Source organism: Rhea americana, unplaced genomic scaffold, assembly GCF_003343005.1.
Source record: "Rhea americana isolate MKP2758 unplaced genomic scaffold, rheAme1 scaffold_136, whole genome shotgun sequence".
Classification (NCBI taxonomy): domain Eukaryota; kingdom Metazoa; phylum Chordata; class Aves; order Rheiformes; family Rheidae; genus Rhea; species Rhea americana.
In genome coordinates, this window is record NW_028185439.1 from 1,932,479 (window position 1) to 1,957,144 (window position 24,666).

General features: G+C 41.5%; 1 protein-coding gene across 5 annotated transcripts in view; it reads left to right on the forward strand.

The window, feature by feature from the left end:
* PTPRF (protein tyrosine phosphatase receptor type F) overlaps window positions 1-24,666 on the forward strand; it is a 381,001-nt gene that overhangs the window by 114,287 nt on the left and 242,048 nt on the right. For all 5 annotated transcript variants that reach the window (XM_085298209.1, XM_085298207.1, XM_085298211.1 and 2 more), the window contains one exon: window positions 15,475-15,636. In XM_085298209.1, coding sequence (XP_085154335.1) covers window positions 15,552-15,636 — 85 coding nt within the window. In that variant the 5' untranslated portion in view covers window positions 15,475-15,551. The remainder of the gene's footprint in view (window positions 1-15,474; window positions 15,637-24,666) is intronic.

Here is a 24,666-nt window from a genome sequence, read left to right on the forward strand (position 1 = left end):
AATCCTGTTTTTTTAAAAAAAACAAAACAAAACCCTTGAAGTCTGTGATGATCATAAATTTACAAAATCCCTGGAGATAGAAATATTTCTAAATCAATACTAACAGGAAATATTTGAAAGGTAATATTTAATAATATTTTAATAATTAGTACTGTCTTTTGTAGTAGGATTTTGACCTTTTCCTTGCCCTGTGAGCCTGGGATGTTAATAGGGGAAACTGCAGAAGAGACATGTGGAATGTCTGAGATAATTTACCAAATTCTGCAGGTCCTTTCTTGTGGACAAAAATATCTAAACCTTGAACTACTTTAACTTGTAGAGGAGCTCAGATTACAATAGTTATACATGGTGTACAACTTAACTCTCAGCTTGCTATAACATTTTAGAGATTGCTGTCTGCCCTAAATGCTTAGGAACTTTTGGGTACATGCATTTACAAACTCTGAGAGGCTAAGACCACTTGTTGTTAATCCAAAATACAAAAATGCTGCTGCAGCAGATCTGCTTTGAGCTCTTTTAAGAGTCCTTTCAAGTTAAGACGACAGTTTTTTGGTTTTAATATAATGAATTCAGTAAAGCAAGAAAGCACTAGGTGTTCTAGCTGTCGTCACTCTCTGCTGTGGAAAGGGCGGCTTATGGGATTCTTGTTCAGCTAAATAAAGTTTGACTTGCACGGAGTGTGATAAATTCAAGTGGAACGTTTTCAAGGATAAAGGGCCGAGTGTCTGTAGCTGCTCTGTCTCCAGTAACCTGGGAGAAACTCTGGAAAGGGGGTTGGGGATTTTAGGGTTTCCCAATTATATTGATCTGTTTTAAAAGAAACAGTCAAGTTAGCTTGGTTCATACAACTGTGTGTTACTGATTTCTTGGTCTCTATTTCCTCCCCCTTCACTGTTTTACTAGAGCTGGTTTGAGCTTGCAGCTGCTCATCCTCTTTGAGGCCAAAATAAGACGTATGAAACAAAACTGTGCCGCCTGCAGCTCTCCTGGGCACGGGTGCGAGAACAAACGTGTAAGTGTTGGGTAAACTTCTGGCAGTCAGTGCTGCAGGAGTGGGTTCGGGAGAAGAAACTGCAGTGTGTCTAGCTTTGTCACGTAATCAAGTGGCTTGGTTTTCCATGTTTGCTCTTGGGGAAGTGTGGTGAGAGATGTTGTCTGCACCTTGTAAAATCCAGACTACCCTCTTTAGCCCTTTAGCCGGTCTCTGGCTGGCTTTACTGAAGTAGGGTTTCCATTTTCCAGAGGTGACAAGTTTGGTTCAGCTAGCTATATGACTCTTACCTTTTTTTGACAAACACTTTTTTTTGTTTGGTTGGTTTGCTTTTTTCTTTTGCTTTTATGGAAACCCCATCAGGCACTGCTGACATTCCAGATTATAGGCACAGACAGTTTAGCGTGGACAAAGTCAGTATGCCTGGACTGGAAAGTTTTCTGAAGCCATTCTTAATGAAAATGTAGTCGTTGCCCTGCCTGGTAGGGAGGGGATCTGCCAAGCCTTAGAGGTCCTTTACTGGCAGTGCCCTCGGTGCAGTGCAGCAGATTCATCTATCGGGAATTGTCTCCTCGGGGTTTGAGGACAGTGAGCTTTATTAAGCAATGCTTCATGAGGAATAGCTATTCACATGCCTTCATGTACTCTTTTTAAAAAAGAATGGTAAAGAAATTATTTCTTGTAAACCACCTGCAAGCATTAAAATATATTTTCTRTTGCCAGTATCCCTAGAACTGGATTGCGGATTGGGCCCTGGCAGTGCCCTGGACACTCTRTTCTTCCATTAGAAAAGCTGATCGTTGATACTTTTCCAAATATTTCTGTGTCTTTAGTGCTAGTTCAAACCATGTAATGCATTGCTCCTGCTGGTAGAGAGGGCACCAGCTGAATGAGGCAAATTGCTATTCTGTTTTCTCCTCTTCCTACAGTAGAGAACGGCCTACATTCTTCCCATTTTGTTTCCTGGGAGTTTTGAGGTTCACTTTCACTAAAAGACGGGGAGAAGGTAGCAAAGGAAAATGAGAAGACAGATACGTGACTGTCACAAAGCTCTTTTCAGAAGCCTTTTCTTCCTTTTGAGAAGGGAAAATTACTTCATACATTGCCTGTGATTTAGATTGAGATTTTTTTCTCTCATATTTAAACTCAAATAACTTTTTAAAAGAATAAAATTAAAATTTAAACCTAGTCTGTCACCAAAATATAATGCATTCTAAAGCAAAGAACCACCTCTGGGTTTTGATCCTGTGCCATTTATCCTTAAAATGCTGCTGTTGGTGTACTTCTCTGGATAGCTACATTTGACACACTAGACGTTCACCAGATAGAAGAACTTAGTAGCCAGGGAGTGATGGAGTAGGATTCTGAGGAAATTCCTGGGGCAATATCCAAGTCAGTGGGAAACGTTCCGGGATTTTGACCTGAAACCTGTGACTCTGTCCTCAGTATCAGCATTCCTCCTGCTACTAAGTGTTGGGTAGATTTGAAGTATTCCCATGCTAAGATGACTTTCCTTCAAATGGTAGATGGGCTGCCATTACTGTGGTGAGAGCCTTCGGATTTCTTCATGAAAGTGTCTCCTGCCCATCCCATTTTGTGGCCTTTGCTTTCTGGTGGAAGATGGTATTTGCTTCTGCTGGAGCTGCTACTACCTTTCCAAAGAGCAACGTAACGTTGGCACATGACACTTAAAGTGAACTTGCTTTGGTGATGTGTGCGCTGTGACAGGAGCGGAGCTGCCCATTTCCTGWAAAGGATCCTGCAGTGCAGTAAGTCTTGTACTTGATGGGAGATACTTCCTAAAATTTTGAAGATGTAATGCCTCAGTGTGGAAGGGGAGRGCGGAAATAAAAATATCCCAAAGGTAAACTAGCTGCCTCTCTGCAGGCTTCAGAGTAAAACCTCCTTTTACAGGACTGTCCTGAGCTTGTTTATTTTGGGCTTATGTACCATGGAAGAGCTCTGTTAACTGCTGCTCATTTAGAATTATAATTAGGTGTTACCAGATGAGTTCTGTAATATTACAATTAAAAAGTTTTTTAAAAAAATTTGTGGTTTTTAATCCTTTATGAATTGGTTAAAATTTAATTCAAAGCACACTGATTGCAAGCTCTTGGTGTATGTGCATAATTATTAAAAACCGCAAAGATGAAACAAAGCAGAGATCTCTCACGAAGAATGTACCAGTAAAAACAACTCTGTCCCTTGTGTCACATTGCTGGGGAAAATTTGAGTGATGTAGAATCCACATGCTGTTTGAAGGTCACGCAGCCAAGGATGCGACTTCCAGAGTCTACCTCCTTCAATGGGGAAGGGAAGTYGAGGTTCCTCTTACTGCTGTGGATACAGATGAGGGGTGTCTTTGAGAGCAGGGTTCAGGTGATATCATCAGGGGCGGAAACATTAATTTGTTGAAATGCACAGTACCTTGCATTGAGAAAAGCTTTTAAGCAAGTGGACAACAGATACCATGGACCTGGCAAAATCGATTAAATTTTGATCCCTGTTACTAGATCAAGACTTAATATGATGCAGAGTGCTATACTAGTGCAAGTATACTCCAGCACTTCAGGCTGATTTTGAGAGGATAACTTTGTGCTGTCTTCCAGTAGCCAGACTAAAACRTAAAAACTGGCACAAACACCATGTTGTGTGCTTCAGCTAATTCTGTGAAACTGCCTCTGTGCTTGTGCCTGGTTCAAGTCCAGTCTAATGGACAGGACACACATCTAGAATCAATGAAGTGTGGTCTCYGACCAAATAAGCTTTCAGAGGGAATGTCATCCAGAACACTTTAATGTGTTAGTCTGCAGGTAAGAGAAAGCTTGGACATCTGGTGACATTGCACATCCAAGATTAAATGCTCAAAACCCGGAACACATTGCTCATCCATCGCTAAGAGCCTCAGAGCCTTTGTTTACTGGCAGTGGAGAAGTAGTGCTTTCTGTTGCTGTTGATCTGATATTTTTGGATTTGATGAACAAGATGCTGCATCTTCTACCGTTAACTCAACTCTAGCGTTAGCCATGTGTAAGAACAGAGGTTGACTATTTCCTTTCTTTGGAACTGTACTTGCCAAGTCTTGCATAAGATTTTTTTTTGTTTTTCATCATCTGGAAGCTAGGTAATATATTTCCCCTTTAAGATCAGCTCCGTTTTTTTTACAGAAAGCTTTTTGCCTTCAGGATTTTACATTCTGACAACTAACAAAATTAAAATAGCTTTCCTCCTAAGTACTGTAAAATGTACGGTGGTACACTGAATTGGATTTCARTGGCTCCAAGTATGCATTTCAGCACATTAATGCGCAAGTGGATTGAAAAAACAACTAGCAGTAATTTCTTTCCATATAAGTTTTACTGAATGGTATCCCAAGAGGCTGCACATTGTATATCCCCTTCATGTTTTACTCAAGGTCATGTAAAGATGGTAGCCTGGAAGGAAAGAGGGAATAATTTCAATAGCAAAGCTGTGAAGCTCATACAGACAGCACGTGGAATGTCCTGCTTTTCAAAGGTCTTTGTCTGCTATTGGCAGAAATCTTCATTACAAAAGGGCCAGTTTTTGGTGAGGTACATCACTCTTTCAGGTTGATCTTTTATTAGGTTTCAGGTTTATCGTGACTCAGACTGTTGGCAAGGGGGTATTTCCTAGGTAAGAGAATACAGAGGGTTTGTAAGCTCTTAATTGAGATGCAGAGAAATCGTTCTCAAAGTTCACGGAAACAGGAATTTTTAAAACTGACTTATAAAAAAAAACAGAACTTTTTGATGAAGCGATTTATTCTGTTTGATACCTTAGTGAAGGTTGAACTGCAAAACTTGAAGCTTCTAGAGCCATGGGATGAAGTGGAGGAGAATTCTTCTGAAGAATGAGGAATATCCTGTGTCTGTACGGTCTGTGCCATGCCGAATGTAAGAGCTGATTGCTTCTGCTGTCGTTCTTGAATGTAGAAATGCAGTAGGCATTATAGGTTGCTACATAGCTGTCATGTACTCATAACTCTTGGCTAGCAAAACATGTTTTTCTAGTAACTAAAATTGTGCAGGATAGTGAAGGCAAAACCCCACATATTTCTTGCGCATTTTATGGTTTACGGGCATCCTTCAGGAGATACAGGATCACACAAAGTGCAAGAAGCAGAGACAAGGGTACAGAGGTGCTGATGTGCCCTATTTAGCTGTAGGTAATGTTTACTTTTGCTGCATTTCTTAAATTTCTCTGTGAGGCTGGGAGAGGCAATTGTACAGGTTAATTTAAAGTTTGCAGAATTCTTTTTTTAGCCTCTTACCTCTTCTCATCTCCTCAGTCTGAAGCAGATGAGGTGGTGCATCGGCGGGCAGGTGCGCCCAGCGCGGATCGGCAGCCTCGTGGAGCATTGCTGAGAACGTTTCAGCACTTGCGTAGAGYGTGTACTGCACTGCACGCGTGCCATTTTATTGATGCATGTGTGCAGGAAAATGCGAGTGTGGAAACAAATTTTGGCCTGTTCTGCTATGCAGGGTCCTGGGATTTGCTTCRTGACTTGCTGCGAGATGGTTGATCTGTCCAGAAAGTGTTGGATTTGCTGCAGTCTTGACGCAGCTGTTACCTAGGTCTCTAGCCAGGAAGTAACTAGGAAACCTATTGCTCTGATCTGCCAAACAGAGATGACTTGTAAAATATATTAATTTTCTTCATCACACTGTTCTGCGCCTACAGTGGCAGATCTGAGTAAGACAAAACTTGATGTGTAGATGTTCTGTGTGTCTTTCTAGAGAGAAAGTGATACAAGAAATATGAATTTAATTTTTAGCCCTAATTGCTGCTGAAGGAGAGAAATTGTATTTTTGAACTGAGTCACAGGAGTCAGAGTTAAGACTGACTTTTCATTGTTAAATCAGCATTTCTTAATTTACAGTCAGTTTGTTTTCTTCATCTTAAATAAGCATTATATTATTCCTGAGGCTCAATATTTCTTTACATCCCTTTAATATGACTTGCTACTGTGAAGAATATACTACCTCAGAGGGCATTTTCCTGTGGAGCAAAGCAAAGGGGCCATAGAAGAAGAAAAATCATAACTTTAGCATCTCATTATAAAAAGCTTGATTGTATCTCTACTTCTTTATAGGTTGCAGAAACAATTTTCATTTTTCATGCAGTGTGTAGACCACAATTGTGTGAAACTTGTGCTTTCGTAGTTCCTACTTATTAATTGCAAAGGTAATCTCTAGTGCTGTCTTCCATGGCAACAGCCCAGTGCCCCTGGAGCCAGAGGACTGCAGAATGCCAAGGGCGTTCTGTACAGAGAGAATTCAGTTTAATAAATCTAATAAGCCCATTTACCCTAACAGGCTATATTAACTACCTGCATATAAATCGAGCACATGTAAGGTTGGGGCAAAGGTTAGAGAAGCACTTTCTTGAAAAGGCTAGCTCTGGAGCACACCAAAGAAGCAGCTATTCTCATTTTAGCCCTTAATAACACAAAATAATGGGGTTCAAGAAGTATCTGGAGTTGAGATAGTGACAGCAACTATGATATAATTAAATTCAGAACACTTTAGGAAAGAATGTTTCCAAAATAGTGTTGAAAACGTTCATAGTTTCACTAGATGAGAATTACAGAAAGTTTAATTGAACGTATAAACCCTCTAGAAGGGTGTAAGTTGTCTGCTAAATGATGGTGCTAGAAAGACTTCCCCGTGGRCAGCCTGCTGCTGTCTCTGCTTGCCGTGTACGTGGAGCTGGCTGGCCTGGGCTGCCGTGACGGGCAGGATCCAGCCTGAGCAGGGGCTTGGGTCCAGGCTGACGTAGCGATGCGGTGCGGGCAGTGGTGGTAAGCATGTCTAGGAAAGGAGTAGCTAAGATGTGTTTGAACTGGCTGTTTCACAGCAGCTCGGTGGACCTGCGGCAGCAGGATCAGAGCACTAAGGCCTGGAACGACGGAGAGGTTGGGGCAGAGGTTTTGTCGCCAGCATGGCAGGAGCTCTAGAGCCTGACTTAAAATCAGGCTGGACACAAGTTGTCACCCAGTGTTACCTGTGTCGCACCTGTGTGCTTGTCAAGGTGGTGGTGCTACCCAAATCAGCAGTGTTAAGTTGTTTGGAGGGTCCTCACCCACATCTTCATGAGTGGCTACCACAGGGTAGGTGCAGTGACAGCAAGCTATGAAGGGCCAAGGAGACCAAAATATGAGAATGACAGTAAACTTCAGAAAGGACAATTTTAAAGAAAGTGAACAAGTTACTCAAAGCATTCCTAAAATTAAAATAAAAGAAGGTAAAAATATTAAAGTAGAGAGGGAAAAAAAAAAAACAGTGAAACATTTCCTCGATGTGATTTGAAACCAGTAGGCATTGGAATGCAAGCTGGAAAAAGCGTTTAAACTAGCAAGGCCTGGAATGATTCTGATTAGCTAAATGGCAGGTTTGAGAAGCTGCTTGAGCTGGAGAGATGCTTCAAAATTTGAAAATCCAACTCCCAGATATTGGTAGTAGAGAGCATAAAGTATTACAAACATAAAAGGAAAATTGAAAGATCCAGGGTGGACTTTGAAGATTTAATGTCTATACACAGAAGATAAATTATTTAAGCAAGTCAGAAGCCATTGTCTTGCATGAAAAGCTGGGCTTAATGGATGATGGGAGGTTAAAGACAGCAATTAAGGAAGAAAAGGATACTGCTAAAAAGGGAAATGGTTCGTTTACATCAATTTTTAACTGCTAAAAATGTTGTAGAAAAACTAGTATTATGCTCAGTCTTTCTAAATGATAAAGATGAGCAAGCTTCTGAAATTGAGGTCCTCACAAAGGTAGCTTTGGCATAATCTATTAATCTGAAAAGCAGTAACTGAGCAGACCCCAATAATATGCTATACTGTATGAAAACGCAGCTGAACTTCTGACAGAAGTAAGAGATTTTTTCATTGAAAATAGATATTTTTTCTAGAAGAGAGTTCTTTTACCTTTATTGCTAGTACACAAGTTGAAGCAGTAATTAGAGAACAAAATACTTGAAAGATCATGTGTTCAGAGTCTAACTGTAATGGATTCCGCAAAGGAAAGGTTGCTTGAAATTTAAATATCCAAAAGCAGACAGGGAACAGATTACAATTTGTTCAAATTGCCAAATGTGTCTCAACAATTTCTACATTGAGGACACTAAAGAAGCTGAGTAGTCCTGGGATTAGAGGAAAAGCAGGAAAAAATAAGAAAGTGATAGGAAACAAAGCAAAAACTTAACTGAGTAATAATTTTCCCTTGTAATAAATTATTTGGAAAAGAGGTCTCCAAACTACTTCTTGGATTTCAGTGAAATAATACTTTTCTGCTGCATAAAGGGAGAGTGAAATAGCAAAGTTTTCTAATGGCAAGGGTGCGTTAGGAATGAGCTGCTGAGTGCGTAAGATGAATATGTTGGATGTCGCCTTTGAGTCACTGCTCGCCCATCTCTGAAAGGAGATCACTAATGTAGACTGGTTTGGAGGAATGGGAACTTGAACGAGGAAATGCTGGGAAGGAAGAGCTGAAGAATGTGAACTCTTACAGTAGGCTAGGAAGAAATGAGCGGCTATGGGGACTATTCATAGGGTTTCAAGCCAAAGGCACTATTGAAATCCTTGAAGTAAAGGAAGAACAGGTTATCACTCATTTGATAAATCATTTTTATTCTTGCTGTTTTGGTTAAAATAGTGCTGATGCTCCCCAGACCTTATGTCTGATGTGCTTTGGCTATTTGCGTCAGTCTGAGAGATGTGGAACCGATGGGTTTGGCATCGCTGAAACGTGGTGCAGGARTAGCGGCACTGCAGTTGTACAGTAAATAGGAATCAGCTGTACTGTGCTGTGAGCAACAAGCCCCAAAGGACAGATTTTCCAGCTGTTCCCCTCTTTATTTGAAAACCTTCTGTTATACATCCTGAGTGTCCRAAGCTGTATGCTGAGGAATTGGGGTTCGGAGGAGAGGATTTGGTACCGCATAACTTCATGTTCATGCTGTTTGCTATTGTGCTGAATCTAAGCCTGTAATTGTGTGGTTGTTTCTATTAAGAATATAATGTCACTTGGGTACTAATTTGAAGTAGTGCAAGAATCTTTGTGGGAGTGATTGATGCACAAGCGTGTTCCTCCCCATTAATAGAATTTGCTAGTAGTTAGGGAATAGCTGATTTTTTCTTTAATTTTTGTAGGATTTTCTACTGCCCTGGTTGTTCAATCCATGCATCTGATTGCGTGCCTGGGCTTATTCCTATAAAAATAATGAAGACCTCAGGTGAAGGGATGATATGCATGTAATAGTTTACTTTTTAGGAGACTTTACAGCAGGCGTTAAGAACCTGTACACTTAGATAGGATGATCTACAGCGATCTGTATTTAGTGTTCAATGTGAATGATGGCTGGGCTTGTAAGGCTCAAGGCTGATCTATATTTTAAGTGAACGGTATGACTTATCACTATAGTTATTTAACAGGGCCCTTCATAATCCTTGTTCCAGCGGAAAAAAAACTTCTTTTAATCTAGGATTGTCTCTTTGCCTGCAGGCAGTGACACCTGTAGAAATTAATATCTTCAGAAGCAAATGTAGCCAATTAGGCGGACAACAATATCCAAGCTGTGCTTGCATCCTGCCTAAACACTTATCTTTCCTTCTGTTCCTTTCCTTGGGTCACGTTTGTGTATTCAGAATCACAGAAACCACGGTGTCTGTAGTTGGGGAAGCTTGCTGCTGAAGTGTTCATGCTTTCTTCCCTCCCTTTTTATGCTTTGCCTACATAAGGAAGGAGAATCTTTTTGAAGTACTGCTGCATTGTTCGTTGCTGTTACGTATGTTCTCTCCCCACCCCATCTGACTGTGTTCAAGATTTTTTTTTTCCCTAGAGTCTTTGTTTGGTGAGTTGTTGTCTTTTTATTTCTTTTTTTTGTTTGTTTGTTTTTGTCCTCCCCTTCCACGTTTTTAATCTTCATCAGTTCAGATGATGGAACGTTTTCCTTCTGGGGTCTGTTCTCTCTTCTGTTTTCTTCTTTGGAAAGTTTAATGAAAATATTCAACTTAAACTTTCCTTTGCTCTGTCTCATTCCATTGCTTAGTTATGTGCCTGTGGCTAATTATACTCCTCCACTGCTTTCTTGGTGTTTGTATCCTTCTCGTGCTTGCAGATGGTTATCAAATCCCCATCTTGCTCAGCCAGTCTGTCTAGCGCTTGTGACTTGACAGAGATATTTATCCTTCCCAGTTTCAAATCGGTTTGCTCATCCCTTCTCTCCAGATGGTTTGAGATTCCTCGAACTGATGCCTTGGGCCTGTTCACACCTGGGTCRAAGAATCTCACTTTTGGCCATTTTACTGTATTAAAGTTCATATGAAATTCCTTCCTAAACCTGCTTTCGTGTTACCATCTCCCCACTGAATCTCTCTAGTATGTTCCTGCACGTGGGAGTCTGGAGTGATAAGAGAATTGCTTTGTCTTTTTGGCTGTATTGCTATATTCCCTGGGTCTCTTTATATTATATTTCTTGCAAAAAAGAAAAAAAGAGAGAGAGAAAAGAAAAGTAAAAAAAAAAAAAAGAAAAAAAACTCAACTATGCTAAAGGAATATTAATGTTGTGAAGTGAAACATTCAAAAGTCATTAACTCCCTGTGTAACTGTGCTTCTGCAACTTCTAATGTGTGCAGTATGATGTTCTTGAATTATATGGTGCCTCATGGTTTTCTTGCTCATTCAGAGCTCGAAGGGGAAGTTATATCCTGAATGAAGCAGCTGAGCTGTAACCGATTATTATTCTCATTTTTAATAGAACAAATAGCTACCTCATTTTCTGTGYGACATGTGCCCCCTCCTTGCTTGGTCAGTTTTTAATTAATGTTGCTTATATGACACCCCAAAGTATTGTGGTGATTTGGTCTCTCTGGACCACAACTTCTTCTTCTTTTATTTGTGTAAAATACAAGGTTATGGTTAGATRTCCAGAAAGAAAATAGGTTTTCTTTTTATGTTACACATGTGGTAGAGCTGAGAAAAGCTGATGCAGTTTTAGCTTCTTCTTCCCTAGCACTTGAAGGGCRTCCAGTTGGTATCTTCTGACCTGCATCTTTGAACTCAAGTTAAGAACACTTGCCAAATTTCCACCTTCAGAAGCAAACACAATTGTTTCAACTTTTTTATGAGAAGGTGTTATTTTGTTGCCAGGTGAGATAGGGATGTTGTTTATGCGCTGGACTTGCTTTCCTGGCCTGTAAGCCTGCGGAGAGRATCTTGCCGTGTTTCTCCACAATCAGGGTGTCAGCAGAGGCWCACAAAACTGAATCTGGAAGTTCTTTGGGTGTGTGGGGATTCTTACAGAGAACACTGTGCCAACTGCTTAGATATTTGGGGTACATCTGTCTCTAGATWGGTTAAACTTAAAAAATACGTACATTGCAAAATTTTTCTCTTTATTTTGGAATGGGTTTGTTTATTTTGGGGGATGTTTTTCTTCAGTGTGCCGTTCCTGGGTAGTGACTCACGTGACACTTTCTTCAGTTCATTTTTATCTTCTAGAAGAGTTCATAGAGGACACAAGCTACTCAGTGTTGGTTTGCAGTTCCTCTTGACTCTTCAAAGTTGGCTGCTTTTTCTAATCTCTTTGCAGTCTCCTGTGGGACGTGCTCATTGCCAGAATTTCCTAGTACCATATGAGCTGTTGGTATTCTTGGCTCCGTTTTAAATGGGTCCAGCTTTTTCTGCTTGTCTGAAAGAATCAAACCATCTAGGTTTCAGAAATGTTCTCGAGACCTCCTCTTTTGCACCCACCTGCCCCATGGCAGAATCAACTATATTTAAAACATTTGCTGTTTTTCTGTTGTGCTTTCCAGCTTTTTAGTTTTCTGCCAAACTAACACTTGGTATTTCTAACATTGAGTATGGAGCAGAGGAAGGAGTTTAACTTGCTAAACTCAGAGAGGTTTTTACAGAGCCATCTGGAATGCTTAACCTCGACCTCCTTTTGAGTTACGTGGGCTAGGGTATATAACGTTGGCAGGACCAGATGCAGAAGTGGCAATGAGAACATACGTATATTTTTCTGAAAGACCTTTCTGTACAGTATCTGGGCTCCCAGATGCAATATTAGTAGTGGGATGCTAGCCAAAGTACTAAGATTAAATGAGGATTTAAAGGAAGGAACTTGATATGATGGAAGATAATTCCAGATGCAAGAGACAGCAACTTGAAGAGGCATTAGGTTGTGGGGGCAAATGGAACAGTGAGGGTATTAAGAGCATCAGTTGGTTGTCTGTATAATCTATTTAGCTCATTACCAAAGTCTACCTCACTTGATTTGTAGCTAATTTCTTTCTTACGCTGCCTTTCTACTTCAGAAAACCAGGATTTTCTACCCCAAAGGCTGCAGCTTTGGTTTAAGGATGCTGTTCAGTAACCCTGAGATTAATATTGGCCTTCTAAGGGTTAACTGTGCTCAGCTAACATCCCGGTTTGAATATTGGGTTGTTTTGTTGTAGGGAGAGCAATTGTCTTCTAAAAATGGGAGAGCTGAGCCACTCGGAGTCTCTTTCATGTTTTCAGTTTCAAATGAGAATGACAGATACTCAGTTTTATAAAAATTTAAACCGTTTCAGTTTAAAGGGCTTTAAATGTTGTATGCAGCCAACTTTTCTGCATACAGAGCAAAGGTAGAAAGACGGAACAGAAGAGTATTTCTGTTGAGGGCCGAAGGTGCTCTACTACATTTGGAGGGACAGACAGCAGTCTCCAGGAAAGCCTGGCTTATCTTCCAGATGGTAAATTATTATAGAGCACTAAACAGTTGCAAAAAGATCAAGTCTATAAAGCATCTGTTAGCGTAACTGACACTTCATCAGTTTTGCATGGTGTAAGTTGTATGTATCTCATGGGCTCCAGAGGAAAGTTATAAATCCGTCAAGCCTGAGACTGGAGAGAGCTTGAATACATTTGCTGAAAGGAGACAGAAATCAAGAGACAGACCTATTCTTTAGCGGAGGTTTTTGTGTTCCTGAGAGTTGCTTCTGAATGAGGGCTGTGGAGATGCCATTCACATGACTTCTGAGCAATCTGCGCTSGAGATACACCATTAGATCAGGCACTTCTGTTGTTAATGGAAGTGAATGAAAGGGGAAAAGCTCTCTGAAAGCTATTCATCCCCAGTGTGGTCTGATACATACCTAAGATGTTTTCAGCACCGCCTGTAAAACTTGTTCTCTGTCCTAATCTGAGAGCGGTTGACACACATCGTTAGTTTTGACACAGTAATTTCAACCCTTGGTGTTTTTTTCCCCAAGAAGAGTAGCTTCTTAAAATTCTGGCTGCTGTTGAGCCAGATCTAATGCTGCTTAATGTGTGCTTCAGTGGGTTTGTTTTTCTGGGCTGCACAAATTAGCACCGTACACACAGAATTTAGAGACTTAATCTTCACTCTTAATCCAGGCACTTCTCATTCCGTCGTGTGCAGTATTTGGAGAGCTGGCTATCAGTGGGCAAACTGCTTGGGGACTAAATTGAGYTTCCCTTTGGAAGAGCTGATGCTGCTATAAAGATACAGCTATCTGTATCTGTCTCTGCAGTGTAAGACATGTTAATGGTGCTTTTAGTAATTCTTTGGTGAGAGACAAGCGAGGATTTGGAGACTGGAGATCAACAAAGAGAACTGAATGTGTGGCTGATACGAAGAGCCTTTCTTTCAGCATGCAAAATCTTGCTGCTGAGCTTACTTGGATTTATTTTTTTTYCATTGATAATAAAAGCAGGATGAGATGATCAGTATTCTCTCTGCATCTAGACTAGAACTAGGTTATTTTGTAAAGTATTTTCAGATGTTGTGGCTGTAGAAGACATTGCATAAATAAAGATTTCTTTATATTGTATGATATTATAACGTGTGAAAAGTTTTACTGTGCAAATATAGAAACAGAATGGAGAAAAATTGTGATCTGCCGTTTGTTAGTACGGTGCAATGTAAATATTTGCCTGGATCGATTCTCCTGAGATTTCCTGTGGATTTCCCTGAACACTGTCATAGCTGGCATTTTTTTGAATACTTTGTTTTTGTCAGAAGTAAGCATGTTTGCAACACGCAATACTTACCTCCATCAAAGGCTCTGTTCCCTCCCCTCCCCTCCAAGACACGTCCTCTTCCAGARATCCAGCAAAACAAATGTATGTTTGTTAGAGCGAACTTAAAYGTACTTCTGAAATGTCTGTGAGCAAGAGCCGTGTACAGTGTGCACTCAGAGGTGCTTTGCTTCAAGGATGCTCGTGGGACTCAGAATCACGGTACTTGCGTGTACAGCACTAGACACCTCGTTTCACCAAGGCACCGCTGCAGGCTCAGGAAACCTTCACGTCTTAAGTCTCTTCCCCATCGCCCTGCTGGTTGTCGCTGAATTTCAGGCTAATATCTGCCAATGTGTGTGTGAGGGTGGTGGAGGTTGTTGTTGTTTTTGTTGTTTGGTTTTTTTGTTTTACTATTAACGCTTTGTTGCCAACTTTCAGTTGCAGCTTAACTGAGGAAAATCTTATTGACTCTTGAAGGACTCTTGAGCTTGCATTGAGATGCCCAGTGCTGAAAGACTCCCTCCCTTTAAAATCTGTCTTAACATACAAACTGTAGAAAAACTTTTGCCTTTAAGTAGAATGAGTCTATTCAATAGACTATAGAAAAGTCTGTCTTTTCTATGGAAAAGATAAAGGTGCAGATACATAGGAATTACATTCTCTTTAAATACTTGTTCTTTTGGTTGAATTTCAAGGAATTTTTTGTATTTCTATATCCAAACCGATGACCAAGTCAAGCCAATTCCCAAGACAATTTACTTTGCTTTGGAGAAGACATATATAATCCTGAATTCTTTTAGACAATCCTCTCTCCATTTTAGGAAGGATGAAGCTTAGCTCGTGGCTTTGGGCAAGATTTCTTAAAGTCATTTTTCTCAAAAACTTTCTACCAGGGTCCCCAATAACCCTCCGAATGGCAGGTGATTTGCTTAAGCTCCTGTCTCTTGTGCCTGGACCTGTCTCAAACACAGCTGCTAACAAAATGATGCTCTTGCTGTGTGTGGGCCCAGTTGTGGGGGCAGCTAGATTTAATGTGGAGTTGCCTGTGAACCACCCTAATAGGCAGTCGAGCATGTCTCTCTTGGCCAGACAAGTGTTACGTGAGCTTAAGTCTGTTTTTTCTGTAGCATGCAAATTCAGAATGATTTGTTGTATGAACACATAAATAAGAACAACTAATGGGTTTGGTTATGGGCCATAATAGGGACTATTAGAGACATAAAGACAAACTTGGAGATGATGGTGCGTTTGTGGCATGTGACCCTTAAAAATGGCTTACTGGATGTGGGAGCATCAGGATGGTGCTGTACTGCCCAAATAGGGAAGATGGTTAAGTTTATATATCTACACTATACTTTGTGTTATCAGCAGTTAATCCATGTATTGTATTTGATCGTTTTCCTTTTCTTTCCCCTGCCTGTTGTTTTACAGGAGTGAGTCTGTGTCTGTAACGCTGGATGTACTGACCGCTTGCCTCAGACAGAAGAGGACTTGCTCTGCTTTGGAATATGGTGCCTAACTTCTGCGTCCCAGTATTCACTGTGCCAGCAGTCATTCTGTGCTGCTTGATGCCACCTTCAGCAGGAGCGGACAGTAAGTACCATTATAATTTTTGAAACCTTGAATACCTTGTGGATTTTCTTTCAACAAATATTAAACCTTCTTGGCTTGTAAAAGGAAGGAAGCATTGAGGACCAGGGAGTAACCCCTCAAATATCTTTATTTTCCAGCATGTGCAATGTAGATTAGCTGTGTGTGTCTGAAGGGGCACAGGCAGAGCTAAAGACTTACAAAATGTATTCAAACACATGAAGAGCTGTAACAGCTGCAAGATCAAAACCTGACAATTTCATTTCTAGCATCTACAGATGAGTAAAGAAAATTGGAGGTGAAGGAAGAGAGAAATACTGTGGTTGCAGTAATGTTACTTTTTTTTTTTTTTTTTAACCAGCTTCAGAATTCCTATTGCGCAGAGGTGTTTTTCTTGAGTCAACTGGGTGACTGAGAGCTGCTAGGAAAGGATGTGAATTTTTTCTTGCTGGTGTGGCTCTCCTAGACCTGTATTTCAGTAGAATTCTAAAGTGCAGCATTTCCTTCTGGGGTGCTTCAAGTCCACTCTGTTACTCTGATAGTCTTGCAGAGTGGCTGTGTCTGCCTTTGATTAGCTCTATCGAGGAGAGAAGTGAGAAGGCTGTGCACAAAAGGCCATTGTGGAGATACAAGAGGAGAAACGGGACTAATGGTGGGCTAGTGAAAATGCCTTGAAACAGGAGTGTTGCGCAGAGCACAGGAAATCGGGATCACTGTGTAGTCATAACTCATGGCATGTATTTSCTAGGCTATCCTAAGATATTTGTGCAGTCATATCTAATGGCACCTCCCCTTCTTTCTTCTTTTTCTTTTTCTTTTAATTTTTTAAAAATCGGTAACTGGTTTGCTTCCTCCCTTCACATYTTCCCACATCACAACATGCTCCAGATGTCCTCTTATTTGCCTACTTCCATTTGGAGTGGAGTTGTCTTCTCCGCTAAACGTCTTTGTTGTGCTGCTTCCTGGCTGCTGGCAGTTCCTCGCCGCAATGGGAAGCGGTGCAATATGTGAGGTGGAAAGCGTGCCCTTAGGAAGGTGATCCTCACTGCAGCTCTGCTGCCAGCTCAGAGCGGGGCMGGCCATCATGTGTGGGCATGGTGCTTTGGTTAATAGCTGCACATACTTGTGCATCATTGAATGCTTCTCTGTGTTAATATATAATAGTTTTAGAAGGTTTGTTTTTCAGAGCAGGCCAAACGTTTGCATGCTTGTTGCAGATGCTTTGGCAGTTGTGAATATTCAGTGCCTCTGAAAATGCCCAGGGCTCTAGGGGCACCTCAGCCAGAACAGAGAGGTGACCGTGATGTGCCTCCTGTGCTGCCACCAACCATCTGCTTCTCCCTCCAGCTGCAGTTTGTTACCAGGCTTGTAATTAAGTTGTGATTTTGTGAAAGTTGAAAGAGAACTTGATACCAGTTGGAARGAGCCTGGCTGAAGGGAGAAGACAAACTTGGAGGCCTAAATGCCCTTGACTGAAGGGGAKAAGTAGATTTAGAGAAGCTGGAGAGGAGAGTGAGTGGGAATATGAAGAAAGGTACAAATTTCACTGTTCTTGTCATCACTAGTGGTGGTTTGCACAGATAGCAGATGAGTGTGTAATCTGTAAGAGCCTCTGAGGTGCCAGCTAAGCTGGGGGCAGCCATCAGTTTGCAGCAGCTGCCTCCTTCCTCAGCTTTGTCTTTTGGCTGCTGATGCTACTGGAAGATGTTTGTTTAGTTTATTTTATATCTACAGATTTCAGCTCATTTTGGAGTCTGGCACAGTAAGGTATATGCATCAAATTCTGAGATTTAGAAAAATTCTCATAGGTTTATTGTCTTTATCCTAGCCCCCACAGAGGACAAAAACATTGCTCCATCAGGTACACAAAAGGTGATGRAGTTTAAGATGTCCTAGGACTGTTTGGGACCCAGAGGTAATCTGCATTAGATATGATTTGCTAATTTTGTGGAATGATTCCACGTGCTTAAATTTAACAAAATTGGCTKTGTTTCGCAGGCCTCGATCCAAATATTGGTGTCTCAGATGTGCAACACATCCTCTCCTGAGAAGCAAACAAATCTGTGTGTATGCCTTTTTCTCTGGTTCAGAGAGACTCTGAATTACTTTTTCCTAATCTGGAAGGCAGATCTGCAAGAGAGTGACCTAACTGCCATAACCACCACAGATTAACCARGGGTTCCCTAGGATGGGAAGTGTTGCTCTATACATTCAGTAATTTGGAACTTTTCTGTTATCTTGCCCTACTGAGTCTTTCTCAGTGGCAAGAGCTGTGTGAAAAGGCTTGCTCTGCATCTCTGCGTTTGAGAGCTGGAAGGGGAGGAAAACRTCTGAGTTTCCAGTGGCAGGAATGCAAGAGGTTATATTTATTCCTCTTTTCTTGGTGGCTCTGGGAAGTTGGAACAGTAAGATTTCAGGAAGAGATAAAGGTCCTGGAGGCAAAAACTTTCTTCTGTTTTAAAAATAGAAGAAAAAGATTCTCCCCAAACCCTACGTGTTTCCTGTGTTGCAAATGGCAAGATGTGATAGAGAAAATGGCATTGGGAGATCCTGGTTCAGGCAAGGAAGGATRAGGGGAAGGTATGGTAACACCCAGGCTCTGGAGCTTATTGCAGCAGTGAGGAAGGGGTGCTGTGGATGGCGCACACCATGTGCACCCTCTTGGGTTTTTAATCTCCAAGCATCATCTTGGCCTCAAAGACTATGTACTTTTCCAGTTGGTCCCTGGTGTAATATGGCTTGGGGTTGTAATATGGTGCTCGGGGCTTCACTCTGGTTCTTCTTTCCCTGGCGCAGAGCTGCTTGACAGCAGTGTAGGGGTGGCGGGCTCTGTATCTGCAGAGCACTCTGACATTTCTCCAATGAAAAGTGGTAGAATAGGGGGAGCAGGATCGTCCCTGTGCCTGAATCCCTGGTCGGTCTGCAAAACTGCTCTTTGTAGGATCGGTGAGGGCCGAGGGCGGAGAGGGAGCCGCGGCGGCGGCTCGGCTGCGCTGCGCCTGGTGGCAGGCTGCGCGCTCGGGGGGCCGCGCAGACGCGGGCGTCCCTGCCTCCTCCGTCTGCGCTTTGTAGCGTTGTTGTCGCAACAGATCTCAGYGTTGCTGCTGTAGCTTGCAGGCAATTAGGCAGCTGCCTCGTAGCTAGACGCTGAGGGGCGAGAGGGAACAGAGGGAGCGTGTGCCGCGCGGCGCTGGAGCTGGTGCCGGGCGCGTGCTGCGGTGCCTCCCCTGCCCGCGAGGGAGGCCGCCGCTGAGGAGGCGGAGGGGCGCCCAGAGGCTAAGCGCGAGGCGCTGGCTCGGGAAGGGGTGCTGTCCGCCTTCCCCCCCACCGGCGGGACGGGCTCGGCGGCTCCGCAGCCCCCCGGCGGGGCGTTACGGGGGGGAGGTGAGCAGCAAGGGCCGCGTGCGCGGGAGCGGTGTGTGCTGAAGCGCTAATTTGGCAGAAAGCGCTTTCAGATCCTCCTCTGCTTTTACAGACTGCAGTAAGAAATTATTAAATTTTCTCTGTGATCTGACTGTGTTTCTGTCAGGGTGACCCTAATTCCATTAGAGCAGCTTGGAGCTGATTCACGATGACTGTTTTACACTTTCTCCCTCAGCTTGCTTGTGTGCTTTTTTACTTTTTTTTTAAGCATTCTGTGCTTCCCTGTCTGTCAGCTTTTGATTGTGCATGGGAAAAATGGCTTTGCAGATTTCATTTAATGTTCAGTTCAATTGTCAGCTAAAAGATGCTCTTTTCCAGCCTTTGGAAACATGTCATTTACTCTAATAAAAAATWAAAAAAAAATCAGATCTCTCTTAAAATGCGGAGAGACTAGGACAGAAAATCAATACTGTCACCAGAGATCATCAGCAGTGTGTTTTGTTGATTTTTGTTTGTTTGTCTTAATTAGTCTTTTTTTTTTTTTATGTTCTGGGCACAGCTTCCATTAGCCAAAGGTAGAAGCTAGGTGACCCACCCAAAGTGTTCTCCAGCCGAAATACGTCTTGATTCGTCTTGCTCAGAATTTCAAAGGACTTAAAGAAGAAAACCACTTCAAAAGTGATCTTGCAGAATGAAAGAACTGAGAGAGAACTTAGGCCAACTATGTGCAAAGTGATAGGTGGTAAACAATTTGCACCTTCTGATTTCTAGAGATGCAGAAATGGTTTTGTTGGAGGGGAACAGGGGAGAACTTGCAGGGAACRTGGGCTGGCAGTCGTCCATCCCTGGCCTCTTACCACCACTTGGGAACAGAGAACCAAAATCTGAACCATCACGAGGCTTTYCTGCCCTTGCGAGGGATAGTCTCTTTACATCAGAAAGATGTCTCATACAAATTTTTTTTTAAACCATTAATAGTGTTTCTTGGAGGCTAATTGGGCTGAGGAGATGCCTTACAACAGAAAATAGGAAGGTGATATGTTGATACAGGGACAAACTTGCTATTGTGTTTGAGAGAGCAGAGCTGCTTTGCGGAGCTGGGCAGTAGGGTCCTGTCCAACAAGCTGGACCTGAGGCTTCTCCATTGCCACTTCACATGTTTCTGCTTTGTTTTCCTTGTTTGCATCCTTGTCCCTAAAACAGTGCATGTAGTGATTATGTATAATGGTTTGATCTGATCCAGGCATTGTAACATAGGTAAATACTAATTTTCTGCAATTCTACCTTGACTAGCTTGACAAATTTCACCAGTAAAACAAGCATGTAAAATGCTGTTTAGGAAAACCCTGAGATGTGAGGCRTAGCGGATGCATCATTAAGAGATAGGTTGAAGTATTAACTACAGTTATTTTGCAGCTTTGTTTTTGGTGTCCCCAKTCATCATATACATATATTTAGAAATAAATGGTTTCAGTGCTTCCCCTTAAAATATCTAAACGCTGCCTGCCTGTAACTGAATGTTGCAGATGTCAAGGTAAGTAGGATGCTCTGAGAGCAGGGACCGTCTTGAGAGCAGACAACAGAACTTTCTCTGCATTTTTAGCCATGCCCCTTTTCACTCTGGTACTTGCACTACAGTCACATGAATTAGTTTGGGTAACTGCCTCCAACAGGCCACGACTTTGTAATTTGTCATCTTTTTTCTTTGTTCCTAAAGCTGACATCAGCTCTTAGATCAACAGTCCCCCTTGCCCCGAATCCGTTATGCAGCAGTAGTCAGTACGAAGGCCTATGGAGAGTGGAGCTGAGAACAGAATAGACTAAATATACAGTGATGCCTTCCTGGTGCCTTCTTTTAGTCTTCAGGGACTTGTGCCTCAGGGACTCCTGAGCCTGGAGAGGTGCTAGTGTAGCTTTGAACAGGATGGCTATGGGCTCTGCTCTTGCACGGCTCTGAGCATGTTGTCAGTGATCRGAGGTACGCAGGGGCCCATGTTTGCATGAGGACTGCAGCAGTGCACGATCTGACTTGTGCCTTTAGGCCACGGACCTGTGCTTAACTCACTGCTGCTCTGCAACACGAATGCATGACCTAAGAAGCATCCTTGGTTAACATACATGTCATTCACATGAAAACTGAGACTAAATTGGGTAACTGGAGTTGGTCTCTTGTCTTCACAAGAGAGTGCCTATGTTTAAATCCCCATGGAAGTTATCCAGCGGAGTGAGATATTGAGGAGCAGACGTATTTAATACTGTGAACTTTTAAAATTTTTTTCTTGTGCGTGTGTGTGCAAGAGGGTCGGTAATGCTCATATTAGTTAGGTGATACAGAAAATCAGTAAAGCTGCCTCCTTAACATTTTATCTTCAATGTAAATTCATAGATTTTTAAAGCCAGAAATCAGATCATTATAGTCTTCTATTCTGACCTCTTGCATAGCATGGGCTATATAATTTCACCTAGTAATTTCTGCATCTACTTTAACAGCTGTGGATGAGCTAGCATGTAGCTTTTAGGAGGCCATCAAATCATGGTTTGAAGACTAAATGRTAGAGAATTTACCCATCTCCTGTGTGATTTGTAAAAATGGGAAATAATCATTGCTTTCACAAATCTGTATTTATTTCAAGCTTGGTTTGTGTGGTTTTTGGGTTCAGCACTGGATATTGTAACCCTGTGCCAGCTAGGCTAGAGACTTTTGCTCTTCAATGCAGTCTCCCTGTGAAGCAAGTTGGACTGTGGTCARGGCATTTCTTCAGCTTCTTTTGTAGGAGCTAAGTTGAAAGCTTTGTCCTTTTCATTCCAGAAAAATGAGTTGATTTTTGKTTTTATGATCAGAGAGAATTTTTGTAGTAGTTCTGTGATCTTACAGACTTTTCAATGTGTTCTTAAAGTTGAGGCACCAGGACTAACTGTCTCATTAGGSCTGAGGAAGTGGCCACATCTTGCCACTGTGCTGCAACTTTAGCCCTTCTGCCCATTGCATTGAACTGAGAAAACATTTATTTGCAAAGGTCTTTGAATCACTTTCTGAACCTCTGATTGCAAACTCCCATTTTGTAAGTGTGACTTGCATTTCTTTTTCCTGAATATCTGCCCGTAACTGAACTAAAACATGTTTTGGTGGATCCCAGCTCATCAAGTTATCCACGTAATTCTGTATGAGTAAGCTGCCCTTCCTCTTACTTATTGGCCCACCAATCTTGATAAGGTTCGTTCTTTATTTTCCAAATCTAGTTGTAAATAGTWGTAAAAAAGGATGCAAATCATTTAGTTGTGATAGTGTCTCTACAGGCTGCTGTGAATAGTGTAGGGATACGTTTAAAATATCCTGTATTAGTGATGGTGGCATTCTTTGCAAACGGAAAGGAGTGCCAGGAAACAGTGATGCAGTTATATAGTTTGTCATGCTGCTCCTTCCTACTAGTAATACAGACCTCAGAGGAAAAGTATGAGCTCTACTGGAGCTTTCAATGTTTCAGCTGAACATTTGCAAAAAAACAAAGTAGTAATATGGATGCTTTTTGGTTCTGTGATTGTCTGTTCACTGTGTTCCTACTTCAGAATGTTTCTGCAGTGTAAGATGATCAAGCTCATTTTTGTGGGAAAAAAAAAGTGTGAAATTTGCACAAAATGTTGGTTGATCTGTTTTTGATAGTGAATGCTTTTTTAAAAAAAATCTGTTCATGGATGATTTTTCTCCTGTAAGATGGTTATCTTTATGTATCAGTACCTCAGAAGTGGCAGTCTGCTTCTGACTGAATCCTATATTTAGGCCCTTGTGAGAATCAGTGCTTTGTCCATGTTGCGGACAAATCTCATTTATTTTGTTGGTGTGAAAATGCTGTAGGATGCATATAGAAAGTCTCAAGTCTCAGAAGTGTCTTTTACCTTGCACATTTTACCAAAACATGATTATCAGATTAAACCAAACACTCTTTATGGTGGACGATTACTTTACATCTGTAAAAATTGTAGGCTGCAGTRCTAGATTTTGGCCTATAAGTCTGTTAAGTTTGGGCTTTCTATAATGCATCATAGCATTAGGCCTTCACAATAAGGCCTAATACAATAAACATTATCAAAAAGGAATTATTGCAAAACATTTTCAGTTTCATATTATCAAGTATGAAATAAACTTGCGGTCCTGCTGAGCTTTTCAGGCATCCCTTCATTGAATGTGTTACCCAGGATTTCCCGTCCTTTTTAGTAATTAACAGTACAACTTCCCTTAATGTATTTTGTAAAATTGGCTTGAGGCATGAATATAGTATCTCATCAAAACCTAAAGCAATGAAAATTTTAGCACAGAGGCTCGTGCCACCAGGAGTGACCACTCTGAGAGGATATACCGAATAATCTCGGCATGCAAAGCAGAGGTTTGGACTTGATTTGTGTGTACTACTGATGGCTATTCTTCAGTTAATACAGCTTTTTCTGGAAGCTTTTGATGTCTGTCTGTCTCTTTTTTTAAAAAAAATCCTGTCTACTTGTGATGCTTCTGCTGGTTCACCTCAAAGACTGTTAAAAAAAGCCTTCACGAGCTAATTGCCGTGTGGGAAAAGGAGAATATGACCCTTGAGCCTCTGCACTTGGATATCAGAGTGCAGAACGCCCACGTGTTTTCTTCGGATTTATTTTTAGACAAATTCACTTCAACTGCTGCTGTGACAGTTTTGTTACTTCTGTTAAAAGTTGTTTTGAAAAGAGGGCTTTAAAAACACCAGGGGATATGCAGCAACTTTACTCATGTACCTCTTTTGCTCTTAAAAATCTCCCTTCGTAATAACCATTTTGAGTCCTGGCATTAGCACGACTGCGCCTGGCAGATAGGGTGGTACGTTTTCACCAGCTTGTCAGATCCGGTTCGTGGCTTGTAAGGGTGTTAGACGTAAATGTGCTGCCAAATTACTGCTTTCATAGTTGGGCTGTGCATAAGGCAAAGATGGCACTTGCTTGGTTTCCAAACTTGAAACTTGAGTAATCTCCGAGGCTGAAATTTTCCAGATTGCTTAAATGTAAAGCAGATCTGTTGACGGAATCTGGTTTGTTTGGGGGGATTTTTTGTTTTGTTTTTGCTTTTCTCTTTGTTTTAAGAGGGGAAAATGGAGATTTTTTTCCAGATTTTTCTGTTGTGCTGGAAGAATAAGTAACTTTTTGATGTAAATGTTGGGAACTACCATAAATTAGTTTCAGAAAGGATTTTGGTCTGTGTTTGAAAAAACATAGTTTGGAGGTGAGGAGAGTGTAGATATATTGTACTTGCATAGGATTTATCTATGAGGGAAAAGTCACTGCAAAACTGAATCRTAGAATGGTAAGGTTGGAGGGGACCTCTGGAGATCTAGTCCAACCCTCAGCCTAGCCCCATAGGGGGATTGAACCCGTGACCTTSGCATAAGCAACACCACGCTCTAACCAGCTGGGCTAAACCTGCGCCGATGATGAATGATAATTGGTGAAAGTTTCGTGAGACACTGAGGATAATTAAAATGTTGATACAAAGTGGATGGATCTATGTTTTAATGTCTTATTTAGCATCAAAGAGATGAGCTTTCTGTAGTTTTTAGAATGTGAAAAAACCCTTATGGAATGAACTTCTCTCATGCCTTCAGCACTTTTAATTTATAGGAGATTTATTAAATGGGGATATGGGAGTGGAGAGAG